General features: G+C 38.9%; 1 protein-coding gene across 10 annotated transcripts in view; it reads right to left on the bottom strand.

Annotated features, from left to right (window-relative positions):
• Window positions 1-439: 439 nt before the first annotated feature.
• MECOM (MDS1 and EVI1 complex locus) overlaps window positions 440-19,729 on the bottom strand; it is a 568,506-nt gene continuing 549,216 nt past the window's right edge. For 9 of the 10 annotated variants that reach the window (XM_084768610.1, XM_084768613.1, XM_084768614.1 and 6 more), the window contains 7 exons: window positions 16,218-16,384; window positions 15,069-15,146; window positions 10,874-11,043; window positions 8,862-9,006; window positions 5,193-5,429; window positions 4,192-4,375; window positions 440-739 (listed from right to left, as the gene is read on the bottom strand). In XM_084768610.1, coding sequence (XP_084624736.1) covers window positions 605-739; window positions 4,192-4,375; window positions 5,193-5,429; window positions 8,862-9,006; window positions 10,874-11,043; window positions 15,069-15,146; window positions 16,218-16,384 — 1,116 coding nt within the window. In that variant the 3' untranslated portion in view covers window positions 440-604. The remainder of the gene's footprint in view (window positions 740-4,191; window positions 4,376-5,192; window positions 5,430-8,861; window positions 9,007-10,873; window positions 11,044-15,068; window positions 15,147-16,217; window positions 16,385-19,729) is intronic. The other variant, XM_084768616.1, reaches the window with a different exon arrangement.

The raw sequence follows: 19,729 nt of genomic DNA, 5'->3' as shown, positions 1-19,729 counted from the left end.
TATACTTAAGAGGCAAAAAGGCAAGGGGCGGGGGTGACAAAAAAAAAAAAACCAACTCCTGCTATCACTTCCTATAATCATTGTGCATTTCTTCTGACTACTTCCATCTTTAAAGGGTTAAATCACATAAAACTTTAAGAAGGAAAAGAAATTAAATCGGATAAGTGAAAGCAACTGTTCCCAGTCACATCAGGGGATCTTGTAGAAAGTGGAATTTGATTTCTGTGGAGTGTTCATTTGTCTCCATGCCGCCATTTCAACTGCCCCTCTCACCCACCCATGCCCTGGAGCAGGCAAATGAGAGGTGCCTTCCCCAGTGAGGTTTTCATCGCCTCCAATCATTTTAGATTAATTGATCCTCCAGAGGTCAGCAGCTGCCTTGGCTGTGCAAAACAAAATATTGAGAATAAATAGCTTCCTTTTTTTTTTTCTCTCTCTCTCTCTCTCTCTTTTTCTTTAATCATTCAGTTTAAGGTCACCAGACTTTAGATGAGTGACCCTTCAGGGTTATAAGGCATTCTGCTCAGCAGTCTTGTAAATAGTTCTATACGAAGGAGCCATGCTACCGTTGGACTTGGTCCCACTCTGGTCAACCTTGACAGTGTCATACATGGCTGATGGACTGGATGGCACTGGATTCTGCGGCAGCCCTTGCCATGCTGTGCCACATGTTGGAGGAACTGTGGGACGTGGGATGGAGGGAATCCTTGTCAGACAGTGACAACATCATAGCGTATGCCTGGAATAAAAGGAGAGACTCACTAAGTGGCATCTGAACAACAGCAGCAAGTCTAATTTGAAGACTATAGTTCATAAGCAATAGGAAGACAAGAAAGCCTGGGCAGAAGCACACTTTGTGTATGTATTTGGAAGAGAGGCTGTGCTTGGTTTATCCAAAATGACATAACATCAGTGCTCACCTAAGGCAGACTGTGTAAGAGATGGCCTGACTCTTGCACTTTGTAAGCCACACTCCTGAAAGTGAAAGACCTCCTAAGATCCCTCAGCTATACGCAACTAGGGCTTATTTCTGCCCAACTTTGAATCTAGTGTCCTTTCCAACATTCTGCTTTGTGCTTGAAAGGCCTACTGCAGACAGCTAACACCCCTGAGAATCAAAGAGCTCAAGTAAGTCCCACCAAGAAAGAAAACAAAGCACAAGGACCCAACACCATCCCAGAATCCCTCATCATGAGTCTGCTGAGTGGAAGGTGCACAGAGGTGCTCTGTCAGGATGGAGTCTTTCTTCCTGTAACCAAGCCAAGTTCTAAATAACAGTTCAGAGATTCCCTCTCCACTGCCAAGAAAAATATTCAAATGAAGTGTTTGGTCTTGACTTGTGAGTGAACTGTTCACTGTTGATTTGCTATTGTGGGTCTCATCCATTGCTTAACTTGCTTGTCAAAATGCTGTTGAAGTGGAATCATTAAAGTCCTGCCAAAGACATTCCAGTGTCGGTAAACAAAGACAAATGCTGCTGTTGTTCAGCAGAATTTCATCTCAGGGAGTCATGCTGAGACATGTGGCCAGTCTCTGCTTTCTTCTCTCACCATGGTATTTGGTTAGATTACTGGCTGATTTTGATTTGCTGGGTCATTGCTCTCAATACACATATGTGAGTTTTCTGTGTGTGTGTGTATGTGTGTGTGTGTGTGTGTGTGTGTGTGTGTGTACATGCCTGCATGTGAGAGTTACATATATGTGTGTACATGTGTGTGTGTGTGTGTGTGTGTGTGTGTGTGTACACATGTGAGTGCACATGTTTCTGTGGAAACCAAAGATCAGCATTGGATGATGCTCATCAGGCACAACCCAGCTTGTGTTTTTGAAACATGGTCCCTCCATCATCCGGAACTTACAAACTAAGCTAGCTGGCTGGTCAGTGAGCATCGGAGACCCTCCTTCCATTATATTTGGCTTTTCTTCACTTGAGGTCTGAGGCTCGAACTCATGTCCTTATGCTTGCATAGCATGTGTTTTAAAGACTGACCCACATTTGATTTTATATATGAGATTTGTCTTCTGGGTTTACACAAAAGTATCAGTGTTTATCTAACTAGTACTCCCTAAGCAGGAACTCTATGCAAGGTCTGTACTAAATACTAAATCACTGAAGACAAATTGTACAAAGTACAGGTCTTTCCTCTGTGGTGACCTTGTTGAAGTCACTGCACATCTTGAGCTTTAAATTTTTTTTTTTACAAAGTAGAGACAACTATTTATAGAGAATATAATAGCACTTATCTCCAATGGTAGTAGGGGAAACACAGCACTCAGTTGGCATGCTCCATGCACAGTGATATCTATTAGGAAATTAGTTTTTGTTGAATGTTATTTCCCTCAAGGAAATTCTCTCGTGGCAAGATAAAGTCACTATTTTACTGAGCAATGATTTTGGATTCAAACACTATAAAAATTATAGTGTTAATATACAAATGCTTGAGAAAAACAGCAAAAATTTCAGATTATTTAAAAAAGGACACAACTATGTGCCCTTTGGTAATCAAATGGCAACTGAAACATGGAGGTCAATGCCCAGTTCCTCAGTACCAAGGAGACTGCTCAACCATGGAATGGATGAATGACAAGTGAATGAATGAAGAGCATTAGGACAGATTTAGTTTCCACAAGTATTTAATTGAATACCATATATACACATATATACGCATGCTGAAGTTTATAAAAAAAAAAAAACAAGAGCTAGGTTTACACAATGCTTGCATTTACTGTGGTACTAGCTTTTCTTATACCTAGTCAGGACATTTCTCTCAAAACGCTGGTCCTGAGAGGCATGCCACAGATGCAATCTTTGCATTCTCAGACCCCTTAGCATTCTTTCAGATCGGGTAGTTTGTGAAATGTGTGGTTACTATGTGTTTCACAGTACTGGGGTGGAATAAGTAAAAGAAAGAAAGTCTCAGCCCTCTAGGAAATTCTGAGAGCTAGGAAACAAGGGATGTATATATTTGAAGCAAGCACTTTTTATGGATGGCTCTAAGTAGCTCTGCATGGTGTAATACCAACATTAGAAACTTAAAAGTCGTGTTTAGCCCCACTGATCAGAGGAAAGACAAACATATCTTCCCTGCCCTAAACTTAAAATGAGGAAATGGCGTCCGTCCATAGCCACACGACTCTGCCAAGGTGGCATCATAGGTAGTAGAAGCCCACTGTGTGGAGGCTGAGTGCATCCGATTCAGAAAGAATATTCACTTTTTCTATTTTCATACATAATATCATAGACTTTTTATTGAACTTAAGGACTATAAAAATTTATATTATCCTACTACATCCCATATCTGTAGTCAAATTGACGCCGTGGTCGGCAATCACAGCATCTTAGCTGAGATTTCACTGTTATGCTATGAAGACCCACCAAAAACATCTCAAAGAATAGGAAACCATATCAAAATGAGTATGTTAATATGGCTCCATTGTTTTGATATGCCATGCCATCTCCAAAATGCTTGAAGTGAATCAAAGAATTCAACCAATGTGACAAGAACTAAGTTAGCTTGTCTTTTTAAACAGCCTGAATGAGCACTCAGTCTCTTCATTTTTTTAACAGAAAAATTGAAGCCCTTTTATTGGTATTTGTTGGAATCCTTTCTCTGAATAATCTTCATTTGCATGCTATGAATCAGGGGCTAATCCAGTCACTCAGTAAAAATAGACAAGCTTTATTTCAATTCCTGTCACTAAGTTTGTACAGATCTTTGGTAGCTCATTTTAGCCCTAAGCTCTGGACTCAATAATCTGATGGAAAATTCACTAGATATAATAAAGAAAAAAATTAATAATTTTAGAATGTATGTATTCCAACAGAGGTTAAGATACAAAATGATCAGAAAACAATTCTGAAGTAACATGAGAATTTGAAAATAAGTCGTGCACTCTCAAAAAAAAGAAGGGAAAAAGCTAAAAGCAACCTCGAGGAGCTGCACGGGCAGGGTCAGGTTTGTCAAGGATGGCTCAGGGTAGAATGCTGTTTTGATTGTTAACGGCTGCATTAGTTAACTCTGGCGTTGACTGTCTGCAGAGCAAACCCAGGAACATCACGAAGTAAGCACCCAAATCTGCTTGGATTCTAGAACACTACAAAGTGACAAAGTAGATCTGCTTCTGTTCATCGAAGAAATGCATGCTTGCATGCACAGTGCCCCGTGATGCGGACTAGAGCAGAGTCTGTACCTGCGATTTGGACTTTCTGTGTAACGGCTGTTTAAGCTCCTCTGGCACATGAGAAGAACTAAAAGAAGACAGCTCAGCGTCAGTGTATTGATTCTCTTCCATTTCCCTCATTTTGAGGCTATCTGTGAAGTGCCTTATGTGATCTAGAGCAGAAAGGCCAGATTTATATTCTTCCTCTTTATACCTAAAATGAACCAATGGGAAAGCACAGAAATTGGGTTTTCTCATTCGGTTTCTTGTCTCATCAAGTCATTTCCATTTTTATCTTAACACCTGTCACACTTCATACTGCAGTTGATGAATAAAGTAGCATGCAATAATTGCTAGTTTAAAGTTATTTACAAATACCATATCTTGCATATATTTCTTTTTAATATTTTATAGGCTAAAGCCAAGCATATATTGGAAGTGAAGTCAATGACATAGTAAGCAAACAATGTGTGGAACAGAAGTCATACACTTGAAAACTTCTTTTAAAGTAAAGTCTGTTATACAAACATTCAGTCAGGATATGTTATTATCACAAAAACATAATATATCCTTCATTTTTAATATTGGTTGGTTTTTCTCCAATTAAAAATCTATCATCTGTGAAATTTGTCTTATACATCTGAGTTATGACTGGAGATTATTGAATGGATTCAATTATGAGGAAATATCTATTTCCTTGGGACTTCACAAATAGAATCTAAAAATTCAGTACATGTGTAATTACCACTCATCCTTCCTGCCTTGGGGCCACCAGAGTTCCACAAATGCTACCATATCTAGAAGCTTGTGGATTGTGTTCCTTGCTACCTCATTTTCCTCTATGTGAAATGGATGCACTGTGTGTGCCTTTCCTGGGTCAAACGGAGCTTTTCTGGTTTGTTACTCCACAACTTCCTCACAGTCTAACACATCATTCTTGCAGTGACTGAGCATAGCAGGAGGAAGTGGCACCACAGTCCACCACACATGGGAGCTCTGTGGCTTGGCTTGCAATGTGGTGCGGCACTCACCTCACAGGCGATGTCTTACAGCTCATCTCCAGGGTGCCGGCTTCCTCATAGTCATCCTCAGGGAGGTCTTCATCTAGATTAGTTGTCCCCAGCTCCTTTCTGGGTTTTCCAGGAATATCGTTGTCCTCGTCGTCCTCATCCAACAACACCTCATCTTCTACTTCTTCATCATCCAGTAAATCTGAATTTTGGCTGGCTGCCAAAGCCTTCTCATCCTTAAAGTGACTGCCATTCATCCTTACAAAAGCATAAAGGGTAAAAGGATCAATTATTGGCCTGGTTTTTAAACGTGCAGTTAGTTCAGCTCCCTAACAACAGTTTAAATATTCAATGCTTACAAAAGAAATGGGTATTGTGTGTGCCTCATTGCAACACTGGAGAAATAATGTAATTTCACAAAGGCGCAAACAAAGAAAAAAAGGAATTGGATGATTATTCAGACTACAGATGCAGCCTCTGGCAGAGCAGGAAAAACAACCCCGTCTCTGATTCCTTATCATTCCTGATAAATGATATGGTGTGGGAAATATAAAAGCACATGAGTGTTTTCTCTCCATAATGTATGTAATTACCACTTAAGTACCCACCAATTAAAGTAATTGATTTCTGGAAAACATATATCCCTGAGCAATGATGACAAGCACTTCAACACACACACACACACACACACACACACACACACACACACACACACACAAATATACACAAACACACACATACACCAACTGAATCTACGAATCCAAAGACAATGAGAAAGGAGCTGCCAAGGGCAATTGGTATTTACTGCTCCTGGGTGACCACTGTGTAAGTCTCCATTTGAACACAGTGCTAAAGCTTGGAGTTATTGAGAACACACTTATCTTGACTCTGTGTAAATGATCCTAGATTGTCTAACAGCAAGAAAACACAGAGATGGTAAATCAACTTTTGAAACTGACTTAGCAGGCACAGTTAAAAATTCAATAGAATCATTTTTCAACCTTAAATGTCCTTTGCACTATTTCTGTTTACATTTGCAAGAATTGCAATAGAATGGCCCACGTGTAACTTACTACACAAATTCCACCTATGGAATTTGAAGGCATGTGTAAAGCTTGGAGAAGCCCCTGAGGCTTTCAAAAATGATCATCAACATAAATGAAATTTGGATATGTTTTGTTATAAGACTCTAAAATGTATAACTATAAATACTTTAAAGGAGGAAGCTGCCTCTGAGAGATGCATGGCCAGAGGAAATGATTGAGATTACAAAGTATGTTAAGACATGAACCATCATAGGTGCCCATACATCCAATCCCTGAGTCCTCAGGAATCTTTTCCATTACCATGCTCCTCTATCTAGTTGCTGTGTCAGAAACTCAGTCTTCAGTTCTTGCTGTAGCCAAACATGCTTTCACATGAAATGAAATAATTTTTCAGTCCATGGAAGATCAGAAAGCATGCACAGCAATTCCCACATCAAAATATGTAGAACTTACTGTTTAGATTTTCCAGAATTAAAGGGATACACATATGAACCAACCTTGGAAATGACAGGAGTACAAAGTAAAAATGCATTTGACCAGAAAAAGTAACATCATTATTGAACATTTTATACAACCTCTTAACCTCTTTTACCAAAAAAGAATGATGAAAACATATTTTTCACAGACATAACCTATTAGTTTTCAGATACACTGCCAACTTGCTAGCTTGAATGGATGAAAATTATTATTATTTTAAAACAGTTTTAAAAAAATGAAAGTAAAAGAACAAAAGAACCCATGGACGGAAACCAAAAGCAACAAAAACCATCGTGATTAAGAAAACCTATTTGTTAATTACGCTTTCAAATATGGCAATTTATAGGGATAAATTATTCATCGAAAGTAGCCTGATAGGTACAGAGAGGGGGAAAAGTCAAATGACCCAACTTTCTACTTCTGTGTTTAGACATGTTGAAGCCAGATGTTGCAGCTGTGCAGCCTCAAATCACCAGCTCTGAGCCACCAAATTTGAATAGACTTTTCAGAACCCAAATGGCGATTTCAGTATTTCTTATTCGTATTACATAATCAGATTTTAATGTGTATATGACTTTTGTTACTGAGTCCATTTTGTACTGCCGAGCAATGGCCTTGTCTTGCTCACACTTATACACACAGAGAGCAAGTGGAAGGAACGAGGCGTCCAACTGGGAGGTGCTGTATAGTTCTTAGGACTTCTGAGATGCGTAAGACACTTTCTCTCTCCTCTCCCTAGCTATGGTTACACAAAATAAAGAATAAAAGCATTTGCCTGTTTTACCATTATTTTGGCTAGAACGTTGATTATCTGAAAGGTGCTTCTTTGAAGAACTACTGAAAAGGTTAGTCCTAGATTTTTATCAGTCTTAGAAATTAAGGATATTAACACAATAACCTTTCCTTGTATAGAAGTAATGAAATCTTGATTAGTTGGGTTCATGATATTTAAAATATTCTAATTTAATAGGCTTTGGGATGGCACAGGTCAGAGAAGGAAAATTCTTCAGTACTAGGTATTTCAGTATAACATATTGATAAGGAAATTTAAATATAAGAAAAGTTTTATCAAAATACTCTTTTATTAACTTTACATATTCAAGGGCAGATGAATGAGTAATTATCAACAGCATCAGCTTCTCCTCTAAGAACGTGCTTGATGCTGATGATGGCTGTAGTTCAAGAACATCTATGTCCACTAAAGGCAGAACGCCTGCCTGTGTGAGTGTAGGAGGAAGAACTGGGTCTTAATTGAAAAGTTCTCAAATAGCTTCTGCGCAAAGCATAGTGACCTTATCGATGTGTACTTCATATACAAATTGGTACTGATATATCAAAAGAGACAAAGATAGACAAGATGGAGACACTCAAAATAATGTGTTGTGGTTTATCTGTTAATACCACATGATATAGAGGAATAGCCAATAATGACCAATGGTTCAGTTGAGTCCTCATGGTGTGTTTTTCTGCTGGCTTTTGAAATTTGGTTAAATAATTTTATTTAGCTGCCAATGTAAGTAGAATTATCCGGAAGTGAAATGGGCTGCAAAAACAAATAGCCCAGGTTATATCTCATACATTATTTGCATGTCTTCTGGCAAGTCCCTTTGATGTCCCCAGTCCTTTGCTGATAAAGTTGCACTTTTATGAGATCATTGTGAAAGGTACATTAACTTATAGGGAGCTGAAGATGTGGCTCAGCACTTGAAGCGCTTGCTGTCCAAGCAAGAAGAGTAAGGTTTGGATTGCCAAACACACAGAAATTCTGGGTAGACATGGGGCCCTGCCTATAATGCCATCCTCAGAAGACAGAGACAAAGGATGTTGGGAACCAGATGGCTAGCAGAACTCACACTATCAGTAAACTCCGGGTCTGACTGAGAGACCTTGCCTCAAAGAATAAGATGGAGGAATTGATTGGAGACAATGCCTGATTTTCTCAGGCTTCCTCAGCCCCTGTACACATGTGCATGGGAACCCATACTTATATAAACATACAAACATGCACACCACACACACATAATAAAGAAAAAATAATTAAGTAGTGTGTGGAACATATTACATAACTATTTTCTATGCACTTAATAAACACCACTGGCAGCAGCAGCAGCAGCAATAACCATAGTCCTGGGCACATGAGTGCAGAAATGTGCAACAACTGCTTTACCTCTCCTCCATGTTCCGAGGAGACTGGCTCCCATGGTTGCTATTCCCGATGAAATTGCGTATCTCTGTAAAGTAGGCGTCCTCTTTGTCGTCCAGGATTGCACCTGCGCTTTCTAGTTCTGAATGAGGCGACGATGTTGCTGTACCTGAGTGGAAGAGCAAGCCTTTGTGAGCAGATTGCTGCAAATCTGGCAACATGTTTAGAACTCTGTTCCTTATGAGCTGGAGTGGTGCTGTCTTAAAACGTGCCCACTTCAATGGGAGGACGAGCAACTCCAACTTAGAGATCACGCTTACGAGAGTCTCTGGAGAACATCCCGAGACCAAGGCTAAGAATCGCAACCCGCCAAGGTGGTCATTTCTCTCACTTCCTTATTATCTTTCTGGAGCTCTGGAGTGTTTTTATTTATATAAGAAGATAGAATTAAAAACATCATAGAAATCTTATATACCAGTTCTGACATAACCACTGCACTCAGTCCTGGTGTGATTGGTACACATCTATTGTTGGTGTGCTGAGGTGTGTGACAAAGTGATGGTTGAAACCATACCTAGCATTTTATACCTTGATTTGTTCCAAGGAGCTGTGAATGGACCCAGAAACAACCCAGGGGCTGGTACAGCATGGGCAGGCCAATAACGGACCTGCCTTTTATAGGATGGTCCTCAGCTTCCTTGCAAAACTGAAGTCACGATACGTGTGTCACAGAACTACTGTGTTTGTTTACATATATGCACACCACAGTAAGTGCTTTATGTATTGCCATGTTTTTATGTAAACACAGGCTTCATGGTGCTTATGTGTTCTCACAATGTATCTACAATTTAATAGTTCACAATTACCTTATTACTTTCCATGATAAAAACTAGGGGTTAGTACTATCTCCTGTCTTAAAGAAATTATCTGGACAAAACCCAATCATTCAGTTTTGACAAGTTTTTTCCCAATATTGGGGATCAAACTCAGAGCCCAGCTCGTGCCAAGTAACTGCTCTACCACTGAGCCATATCCCTGATCCCCCAACTAGTTACGTTTTCTAACTCTCTATTTTTCTGAAATAATGTTGATTAGATAACGTAGAATATCTGGTGCATAGAATATTTAGCCACTTTTTCTCGTTGGACTAGACTCTAGACCTAAAACCTAACACATCAAAACTAGGATTATATTTCTGCTTTTGAGGGAGATAAACAGTATACATTGTTGTAAAGATCTCACACAATGTTGCTTACAGTTGAAAATAATCTACAAAATAATTTATTCCATAAAAATGATTTATCTGTACAACTCTGTTTCTTTTTCCTTCTCTGAATCCCCCTTTGCTGAACTCAGTATTCCACTCACTAGCCTCCCAACCCTGTTCGCTGACTCTTTAAAAAAAATTGTAGATGGTCTGTGTATATACACCGTACACCCCAGTGACAAATTCCAGTCCCTGGCTGATTATCTAGCTTTCAAAAAGAAAGGAAAGATCTAGAATCTCTTTCATTAAGTATACATTGGCAGGTTTGCCATCAAGGAAGGCTGGGGACTGGGGTGAGGTTGCTGGCTACCAAATTCTAGATAAGAATGTGTGACAGAAATGGAAACTATGTTCACGTCCAATCCCTAGTCTTTTGTAAAAATTATCCCAGAGACCACGATATCCAGGTTAACACCGAGGAATTTTGTCCCACTTAGAATACACACTCTGTGAATTCTTTGGAACTTAGGGATTCTGACTCATGTGTCTGGGCAGAGTCGGGGTCAAGGCTGTCTTTGCTTGAGATTGCCTGTTGAGATAAATCCAGCTGGAGAGAAATATAACCGAAACAAGACCACAGAGTCTCACATTCACGTTTAACAGTGATTGCCTCATCCGTGTGTCCGAAAACTCAAGGGAAATGCATATGAACTTCCAGAGTACTATCAGATTTTAGTGTCAAAATGGAACGGAAGACGAAAGAGCACACTTATGTCTCACAATATAAAACATAAGTCATCTTTTCTGCCTAACGCCACTGAGGACCCACCAGACATGTTTCCGTTCTCATGTTTCTTTAGGTGTCTGTCAAGATTGGTTTGCTGACCAAAACATCTGTCACATAAGTGACACTTAAATGGTTTCTCCTTGTTGTGGATGTTGCGGACATGTCGCTGCAGGTTGGAGGAAATGCTGAATGATCTATCACAGTATTTGCATCTGAAAAGTAAATACAGACATGGTGTTGCAAACACATTAGATGTCATTTCACAGGCTTGTAGACTCAAAAGCTAAAATAGCACTTCACATAGGAATAGTAATTTATATAGGAAGGCTGCCATTCCAGGAGACTTGTTTTTGGGTGGTTTTATTTCTCTCTAATTTATTAGAATACTTTGTTCCAATATCTTAAATAAATCTCACTAACCTAAGTCTATTAAGAAGTCATGGCATTGCCTGCTGTTCTGCTTAATACAACACAAGTAACTAAATGCTGCCTCTCTCAATTTTTTCACTTTGGAAGCTGCTGACCTGCCCTCCCTGTATACTCAGGTAATTAATTTTATTCCTTCTCAAGTCTCTGATGGGGTTGAAGACCAGATAGTTTAGTTTTACAATTAAGCTTGATTGTTTAGGAGTTTAGATGTTTTTAGGTCTAGATAGATGTTTTAAAGTCATAGAAATGAGATAAAGATATTAATTTACATTCAGAATTTTAGACAGAACAAGATACGAAATATGCATTCATCAAGGTTGCCAAATACAAATAGCCAAAACACTATGAATGTAACATTAATATAGTTCCTAATTGCTTTGTTGTTCTTCTTGCTATATGTAGTTTATTTTATATATGTGTAATAATATAAATCTATATGTAAAAAAATTTTTAAAGTCTAACTAATTTTTATCACATTTACCTTTCCTGACATTAACCATAAAGAAAACTTCATCATTTCTCCAAAGTTGCATTAAATACTCCAAGCTTTTAAATTGAAGCAATGTAAAAAAAAAATGTTTTGGTGCTAAAAACAGTGGTTTCCCTTAATCTGTGGTGATTAGGAATCCCAGGCTTTCTCTTCATCTTTACTGTTGCACAAGCAAGTTATGGTGCCACTAAGCGCTCCTGCATACAAGCATAGTTCTTCACTAACCTCCTGCTCTCAGCATTTCCCAATTTTCCATTCTGAGGTCTATTAAAAAGTCTGCCGCAACTCTGAGCAAGGTCACTTTCCTTGGAAATGGCTTGCTGTGGTTTAGTTAACCGTTTCTGCGTTCGGTGTGATTAAAAACCATAAGTCATTTTACATGTTTCCTTTGTCTGCAAAATGGAAACATAGAACTTGGAGACCCAGCCTGCCCCAGGTGGTAATGGATGGAGTCACTCCACAGCTGTCTGTCTGTCTGTCTCTCCCCTCTGTGTGTGTTACATGAAAGGAAAAGGGCTAACTTTCCTGAACGGCTCCTAAGCACATGTATCGAACTTCGAGGCCAGAAGAATCCTTTACTTGTTCGTCCATGTATGAAGGGCCATTTCCCGCTTCTCAGAGCAAAGAATGGCTGCTGTATCCTGACGCTCATCAACATGTCTGCCTTACAATAGTGTGACAGCTGAGTGAACATGCACTGTGATAGAACTTGTTCCATTTTGCTGTCATCATAGGAAAAAAATACTTGTGGAATAATGTTTTTCCTGTAAGACTTTTATCTCAAAGGCACAGTGCTGTGAGAGGGATGGTGCATTTTGCACGAGTGTGTTGCACTGAGTAATACAAACCGAGAGCCTGGGAGAGAAAATGCGCACACATATCAAGTGTCTGAAATTTACTGGCAACGACACTGTCTACGTGAATCACAACAGAGAAAGAGTTCAGGTTTCACAAGCTCCCACTTCCTTCCTTGTAAAAAGGTCTTTTCCAAATCTAGTCCACACCATCCTCTCAGGTCTGAATAAAGTTGACCAATAGGGAAGTTTCTACCCAGGATCAGCTCATATTTTGCTATTGTTGTTGTTGTTGTTGTTGTTGTTGTTGTTGTTGTTTTTCAAGACAGGGTTTCTCTTTTACACAGAACCCTGGCTGTCCTGGACTCTCTTTGTAGACCAGGCTGGCCTCGAACTCACAGAGATCCTCTTGCCCCTCTATGATGAGTGCTGGGATTTAAGGCCTTTGCCACAATGCCCAGCATTCATATTTTGATTCTATTTTCTGCTAAAATATTTAATAGAGAGGAGAGTACCCTAAAATTACAATAATTTTATTCTGTTCCAATGTATTAGCTGGTATTTAAATGATAACTCGAATCAATATTGCGTTTCAAGAATGCTTAAGATGCATACATTGCCTAACGTGAACCTTTATGACAATAAGCCAGAAAAGCTTTGGAATCTGATATGAGGTAAAAGCCCAAAATGAAAAGTCCAACTTGAGAACCAAACATCTTAGAACACAGTCAGTATCTCAAGGTCTGATTTCTTATTTTTCACCAGTTGTAAAATGGAACAGCTGGACAAGTCATTCAAGATTTCCAGCTATGCAAATTTGTGTGTGTGTGTGTGTGTGTGTGTGTGTGTGTGTGTGTGTGTGTTTCTCAACACCTGTACAACAACAGCAATATGTACAGAGCAGACTAAGACTGTCTCACTCAGGACAGGAGAATAGGAGCATGGTGTCATAGCTGCTGACTGAAACAACATTCAGCCATAACAAACGTGGCTGTGGAAACCTTTCTGTCCAAGCAGGAGTCCCTGGGGCATGGAATAGTCCCTAGAGGGGAGGTTACCTGAAATTTGCTATTTTTCTATCACTTAGAGATCTGTTATATCAAGTTCACTTTGTCACATATAAAGTGGACATGACCGTTATTAATAGAGACCTTAAGAAAACACAATAGACTTAAGAAAGCACAAATTTCCTGAGTTTCTCCTAAAACTTCAATTATCTTTCAGTGAGCGTAAGTCTTCACCCATTTTTCATTTTCTCTTTTTAAGATGTATATGTTTCATTATATGTGAGCATGAGAGAGCAGATCAGTGCATTGAGTAAAGGTGACTGAAGTCAGAGGCATCAATAGCCCACTGGAATGAAATTACAGGCATTTTGAGCTATTGTGCTGTAAACTGCTCAACCATCTCTGCAGCTGCCTTTTTTATCATCATGTTTATAAACAATGAGTTTGAAACAAGATAAATTTGTTTATTGTAATGAAAAAAATGAGTGTTCAGGCCAAACTAATTATACTAATCTGCATTCCTTAAGAATTTCAAAGAAGAATAATCAAACTATAATGTTGCTTAAGATAAACTCTATCCACTCTTGGAGAAATCCTAACTTGGAGTCTGATACTGAGGGCAAAATATTACACTTTGAATAATGAGTTGCATTTTAAAACTAGCCACTTTACTACTTTCAGTGTGCTGTGAGCAATGATATTATGGTTATGTATGTCCTGTGCATCGTTTGGTTAATTTTAGCTTTTAACAGAATAAGAAGCTATTGATAGAACTGGTCCTTTTCCTAGAATATCTATCTGTTGAATCTCTAAATGTAAACATGTTTTCTCTTCTGAGGCTTAAGATGTTTGTTTTTTAAACCTCCTGTTGGGATCTGTGGATGATGACTTAATTGTACTAAGGGAGGAGATGTATTTGGATGACTAACTCCTAGCAGACACGCAGGGCTTGGGGGACAGGAACTTCATTCAGTGTTACGATTGGTGTCAATTAAAATGAAACTGATTATTGAGAAGAGTGAGAACTACAGTTATAAATTTTTTAAAGGTTGCTAACATCTATTAAATCCATATCCACTACTAGAAGTTATAGTAGTAGACTGAAAACTAAGAAGTCTCATTGGATAAGGAAAAGACATTCTAGCAGGGCGTGGTGGCATATGTCTGTAATCCCAGCACTCGGGGAGGCTGAGGCAGGCAGATCTCTGTGTGTTCAAGACCAGCCTGGTCTACAAAGTGTGTCCAGGACAGTCAAGGCTACACAGAGAAACCTTGTCTCAAAAAAAACAAAAAACAAAACAAACAAACAAACAAAAAAAAAACAAAGGGAAAAAGAAAGAAAGCAAGAAAAGAAAAGACAGTCCTAATTTGGGCAGTAGCAGATAAGCATTTCTATTTTGCCTCAAAATTTGGTATATGTTCCAATATGCACCAAATTAGTTCTTATGACACTGTGACCTAACGAACACTGAATATTACAGCATTTATCAAGATAGTTAGAAAAACCATTGTCAAACCTGTAAGGTTGCTCTCCTGTGTGGGTTCTCAAGTGCCGTGTTAGGTTCGCAGACCTTGGAAAAATCTTGCCACAGTATCTTTGAGGAAAAGATAGTCATAAGAAAAAGTCAGCACAACCGACTAGTCCGCAGCAGCAGGAAGTAGTCATATGCTTACATTTGACATAATTACCTCCGCAAGAAACACATCTCTGGCAGTTCCAGCTTGAAACAAAGCCATTCTAAAGTTATAAATAACTCCACAAATACAGGCTGAATTGGGAGATCTGGTTAAATTTGCTCACACATAAGTGAGTAGTTTATGAAAGTAGGCATTAGCCCTGATTACCTCATGAGTCTATTTATTATCTCGGTATCTTTACACTCACAAAACTGGATCAGACAAGAAGAAGAAAAAAATGACAAGTGTTTTGTGACTCTGGATTGATGTAAACATGTTTCAACTCATTTTACAGTTTAGACACAGTGACGTCTCCTGATACAAGGAGTCACGTCAGACCACACACGACCCTAAGACTTCATTGAGGTATGTCTGCAGAAATTTTCCTTGAAAAGGAAGTGACAGTTTGTCCAAAGAGTAGAGAAATTGATGTGCCAGAGTAAGATAGCACACATTTCTAAAAAGAATTGAGAGATCATTAAACATAGTTTATTAGGAAAAATAGGAGAAGCATAAAAGAGGCTTTGCTCCTTCACTGATGAGTACCAAGAAATTTGTTAACCAGTTTTCCTCACTTAAGGACCTTATTTGTCCTTTATTCAAAATTAGGGTTATGGCAATGGGTAACTATATGCTTGAAGTCTGCAGCATTCTACATTTGCATGAAAATAGTAGCTGTGAAAGAAAACCCATAACGATCAAAGTGAGGCAAGCAGGTGGTATCTGGACCATTCCCATGAATCACAACCAAGTGAGCAGCGGTAAAAAAAAAAAAAATAAAAATAAAAATAAAAAAAAAAATAATAATAATAATAATAATAATAATTTTAAACCATTATTTTTACATATCACTAAATAAAGAGCTCTTTGAAGTACCTGAAAGGCATCGTGGCTGCTGCTGGGCATCCAATTAAGAATAATTTATAAAATAAGCAACGAGCTGTTTTGAGAGACAGGAGACAGCGGCGGCTGTCACTAGCTCCGCCTACCTGCACGTGTAGCGCTCCTTCCCCTTCCGCAGCAGGTTCTCTGGTAGCGTGTTGGGAGGCGCTCTGAAGCTGAACATGGAGGGTACAGACTGCAGGAGCTCACTGGCCTCAGGCTTCAGGGCACTGAAGCTTTCCAACTTTTCTGCCATGTTCTCAATAGCTGACATCTGAAAGGAGCAAACGCGGGCCGTGAGGGGCTTGACAGCTTTGCTTCTGTCATGATCTCTTGCTAACTAAGAACATCGTTGCTAACTAAGAATATCGATCACGAGAAGACTTCAAATCTTCTACATGCAATAGGTTCTGAGAGAGACAGTGGGGTTTCAGTGCTAACCGATGAAACCATTGGCGGATCTGAGAAACAAAGCCAGATGGACTTCTCCCACAATACGTTGCTTAGGCCACAGGATAGTAATATGATTTGAGTAGTGGGAAGCCTCAGAGAGATAAGAAAACCCAATCAGATTTTATCTGATCGACAGCACCATGCTATGGATAACAATGAGAAAATTAACGTTTTACAGAAAGGTGATACCCACTGTGTGTAAGTAATTAAGAATGTAAGAGCCATGCTGCCTCATGAGGAAAAAAAAAATGACAGCAAGAAACAACATATAGTCTTCAAATGGTGCAGCTTAAATAAAATGCATTTAATACAGAAATGAAAGTTCAATATATAAGAATTATGCTGCCTAAGGGTATGTTACATTAATATCAGAACAATGCAAATTTTTCAGTGTGATTTTATACAAGGAATTTTGATGAAATGGTCATTTGCTCTGAGCAGATTTAGGTTAAATGAGCGTATGAGATCTTAAGATAATTTCACATGGAATGCATACTATCATGTGAGGGAGAGCTCTAAAAGATGGACATGCTTTTCTTATATCTACCCACTGACCTATTTGCAGGATTCACTTTCAGACAATGGCATTTTCTTTTCAATTTAGTTTGATCTTTATTGGCCCTGGTGACATGGATTCTTCTTTTTCTGTCAACTTTCTAAAAATGTTGTTTCTTTGGTGTGTATATTTTATTTGGAAACTATTTATTACAAGTCTTTAAACCGACACAGCTATCTCTCAGGCCATCTTGTTAAATGAATTCGTTTGGTCCTCAGGGTGCTACATTGCCAAAGAAACACCAATTAAAAGTACTTCACGTGCACATTGCATATGTCCCAAAGAGCTATGGTGGAAGGTGAAAGGACCCAGGTAGCAACTGCAAACTCAAACAACTGGCCAATCAAAAGTGTAAGGATTTTTGGTTTTGTTTTGTTTTGTTTTGTTTTGTTTTAATGAGACATCAAGCCACAGGGATTCACTTCACAAGGTCAAGTTTAAAAGGAAAACCCAATTATGTGTTGCTCAAAAGAAAGATTCACATTGTGTCCATTTCCTGGACGCATAACTGATCAGAATACCATGAATGTCATAACCTAAAGCCAAGATCTCAAGCATGATTTTCTTCTCACAAAGGGTGTGTTGTGTGTCAATTCTTCAAATGACTATTCACATTCCAGTTAGCTCTCCTTCTTCCCTCTTTACTCTGGAACCTGCCCTCTCACTTCATGCCTGGACTCCTAATGCTTGCTACAAATTGCAATGTACAGGGTACCGCTGCCAATTTGCCAAATGTCTTTCATCAAACACAGCACATAAAAAAAAATCTCAGAGGAAAGTCAAGATACATTTACTTGTCAGACGACAAATGTGAACGCATTGGGAGGCAGTAAGGGCTCTAAGCTCAAGGGTTTGATTCATAATCACTCAGCTGCTAAAACATTCTCCACAGATGCAAGTGGACAGCACATTTGTCACGATGAAGGATTTTGACACATACTGATCACAGGGCAAAGATATGGAATGATGACGCTGCTCAGAGGCTGGCAGAGAGCGTCCCTGCCCAACAGTCATTACCCCCTTCCAGCCAGTGTGAGTGTGTTCACTTTATTTATTAAAAAATCAATTCAGAAATAGTTTACAATGCTATTTTATTTGCATTTGTTCCTTCTAATTGTTCCTTGCAGAAAATCATTTTTGATAATCTATCTACCATGGAATAAATTATATGAGTGAAAAATAACCTCTGGTCTGCACTCTGACAAGCAGTGACAAGAAAGGGGAACGGTCACCCTGTTCTCATGCATTTAGAGGGTAGAGCAGTAGGTGAATTGGTAGTGGTCATAAATATTGTATTTATGTATATGTAACATTTGGGTAATGCTTCATTATCAAGTAATTTTAAATAATTTGAGTGTCCATCTTGCTCACACTCAAATTCCAGCAGCAATGAATCTTATAGAAACACTTCCCCTCGTTCATGGAAAGCAGCTTACTCAGGACTGTTATTAGTCCCAGCTTTCATCTCTAGCACATAGAAACTACAAGTCCTTTGAGTTATTTGAGAGCAATTGGCTGTTGAGAAATGTGTCTTGCTTTAGGAGCTGCTAATAGCTAGATCCTTTTGAAGAAAGATCAGTGTGCTTACTTCACCTCCAACGGTTTCAACTTGGGAAAAACATCAAGAAACGAGAAAATACATTATGGGCTCCGCAGCCACAAAATGAAATGACATCCTCAAAGACAGTAGGAAAAAGAATGGACATTACCCACATGCTTCTCTTAAAAGCCACACCCAGCTTTGACCTCTGGTGTCAAACAAAAAGAGGATAAAATTGGGATGGAGAAAAAGAAAACAAGACTATGAAAGCTGAGCTAAGGATAGTTATAAGCATAAACACATAGGTAAACATATACCTATACATGTGCATACATGCTCATACACACACATAAACACATACATACACATATGCATATGAATATAAACACACGTGCCCACACATATGCATGCACGTACATGAACACATAAACACACACTCTCAGAAACACATACACACATGAAAACATAATCTCTCTATCTCTCTTTCTCTTCCTCTCTCTCTCTCTTTCTCTTCCTCTCTCTCTCTCTCTCTCCCTCTCTCTTTCTCTTCCTCTCTCTCTCTCTTTCTCTTCCTCTCTCTCTCTCTCTCTCTTCCTCTCTCTCTCGTACACACACAGAAACATACACAGGCTGCCCAGTTAGACCTCAATAAGCAGAAATAAAAGCTTTCATTCCATCCTTCCTTTCCTCTTCCTGAGATTTGTTCTTATACTACTTGCTCTTAATTAAGAGTGACTGTCCCTGACCAATGCCGATCCAGCTCATATCTTAGATTGGTATTGGGTTATTTAAAATATGGGCCAAAGCCTCATCTTTCTCCTTCTGTCTGCTCTGACTCCTGATGTTCCCCCAGAAAAAAAAAGTCTTATATAGAAATAATACATTTTTATATTCATTTTAAAGTCTGACTAGTTTTTGTTTCTTTGGTGGGTCTGTTTTTGTTTTTGTTTTGTTTTTGAGACAAGGTTTCTCTGTGTAGACATGGCTGTCCTGGAACTTACTTGGTAGACCAGGCTGGCCTCCAATTCACAGAGATCCGGATGCCTTTGCCTCCTGAGTTTTGGGATTAA

This window comes from Acomys minous (assembly GCF_964271855.1).
Source record: "Acomys minous genome assembly, chromosome: 19".
NCBI classification, from domain to species: domain Eukaryota; kingdom Metazoa; phylum Chordata; class Mammalia; order Rodentia; family Muridae; genus Acomys; species Acomys minous.
This window is presented reverse-complemented; position numbering and strand designations above follow the sequence as displayed.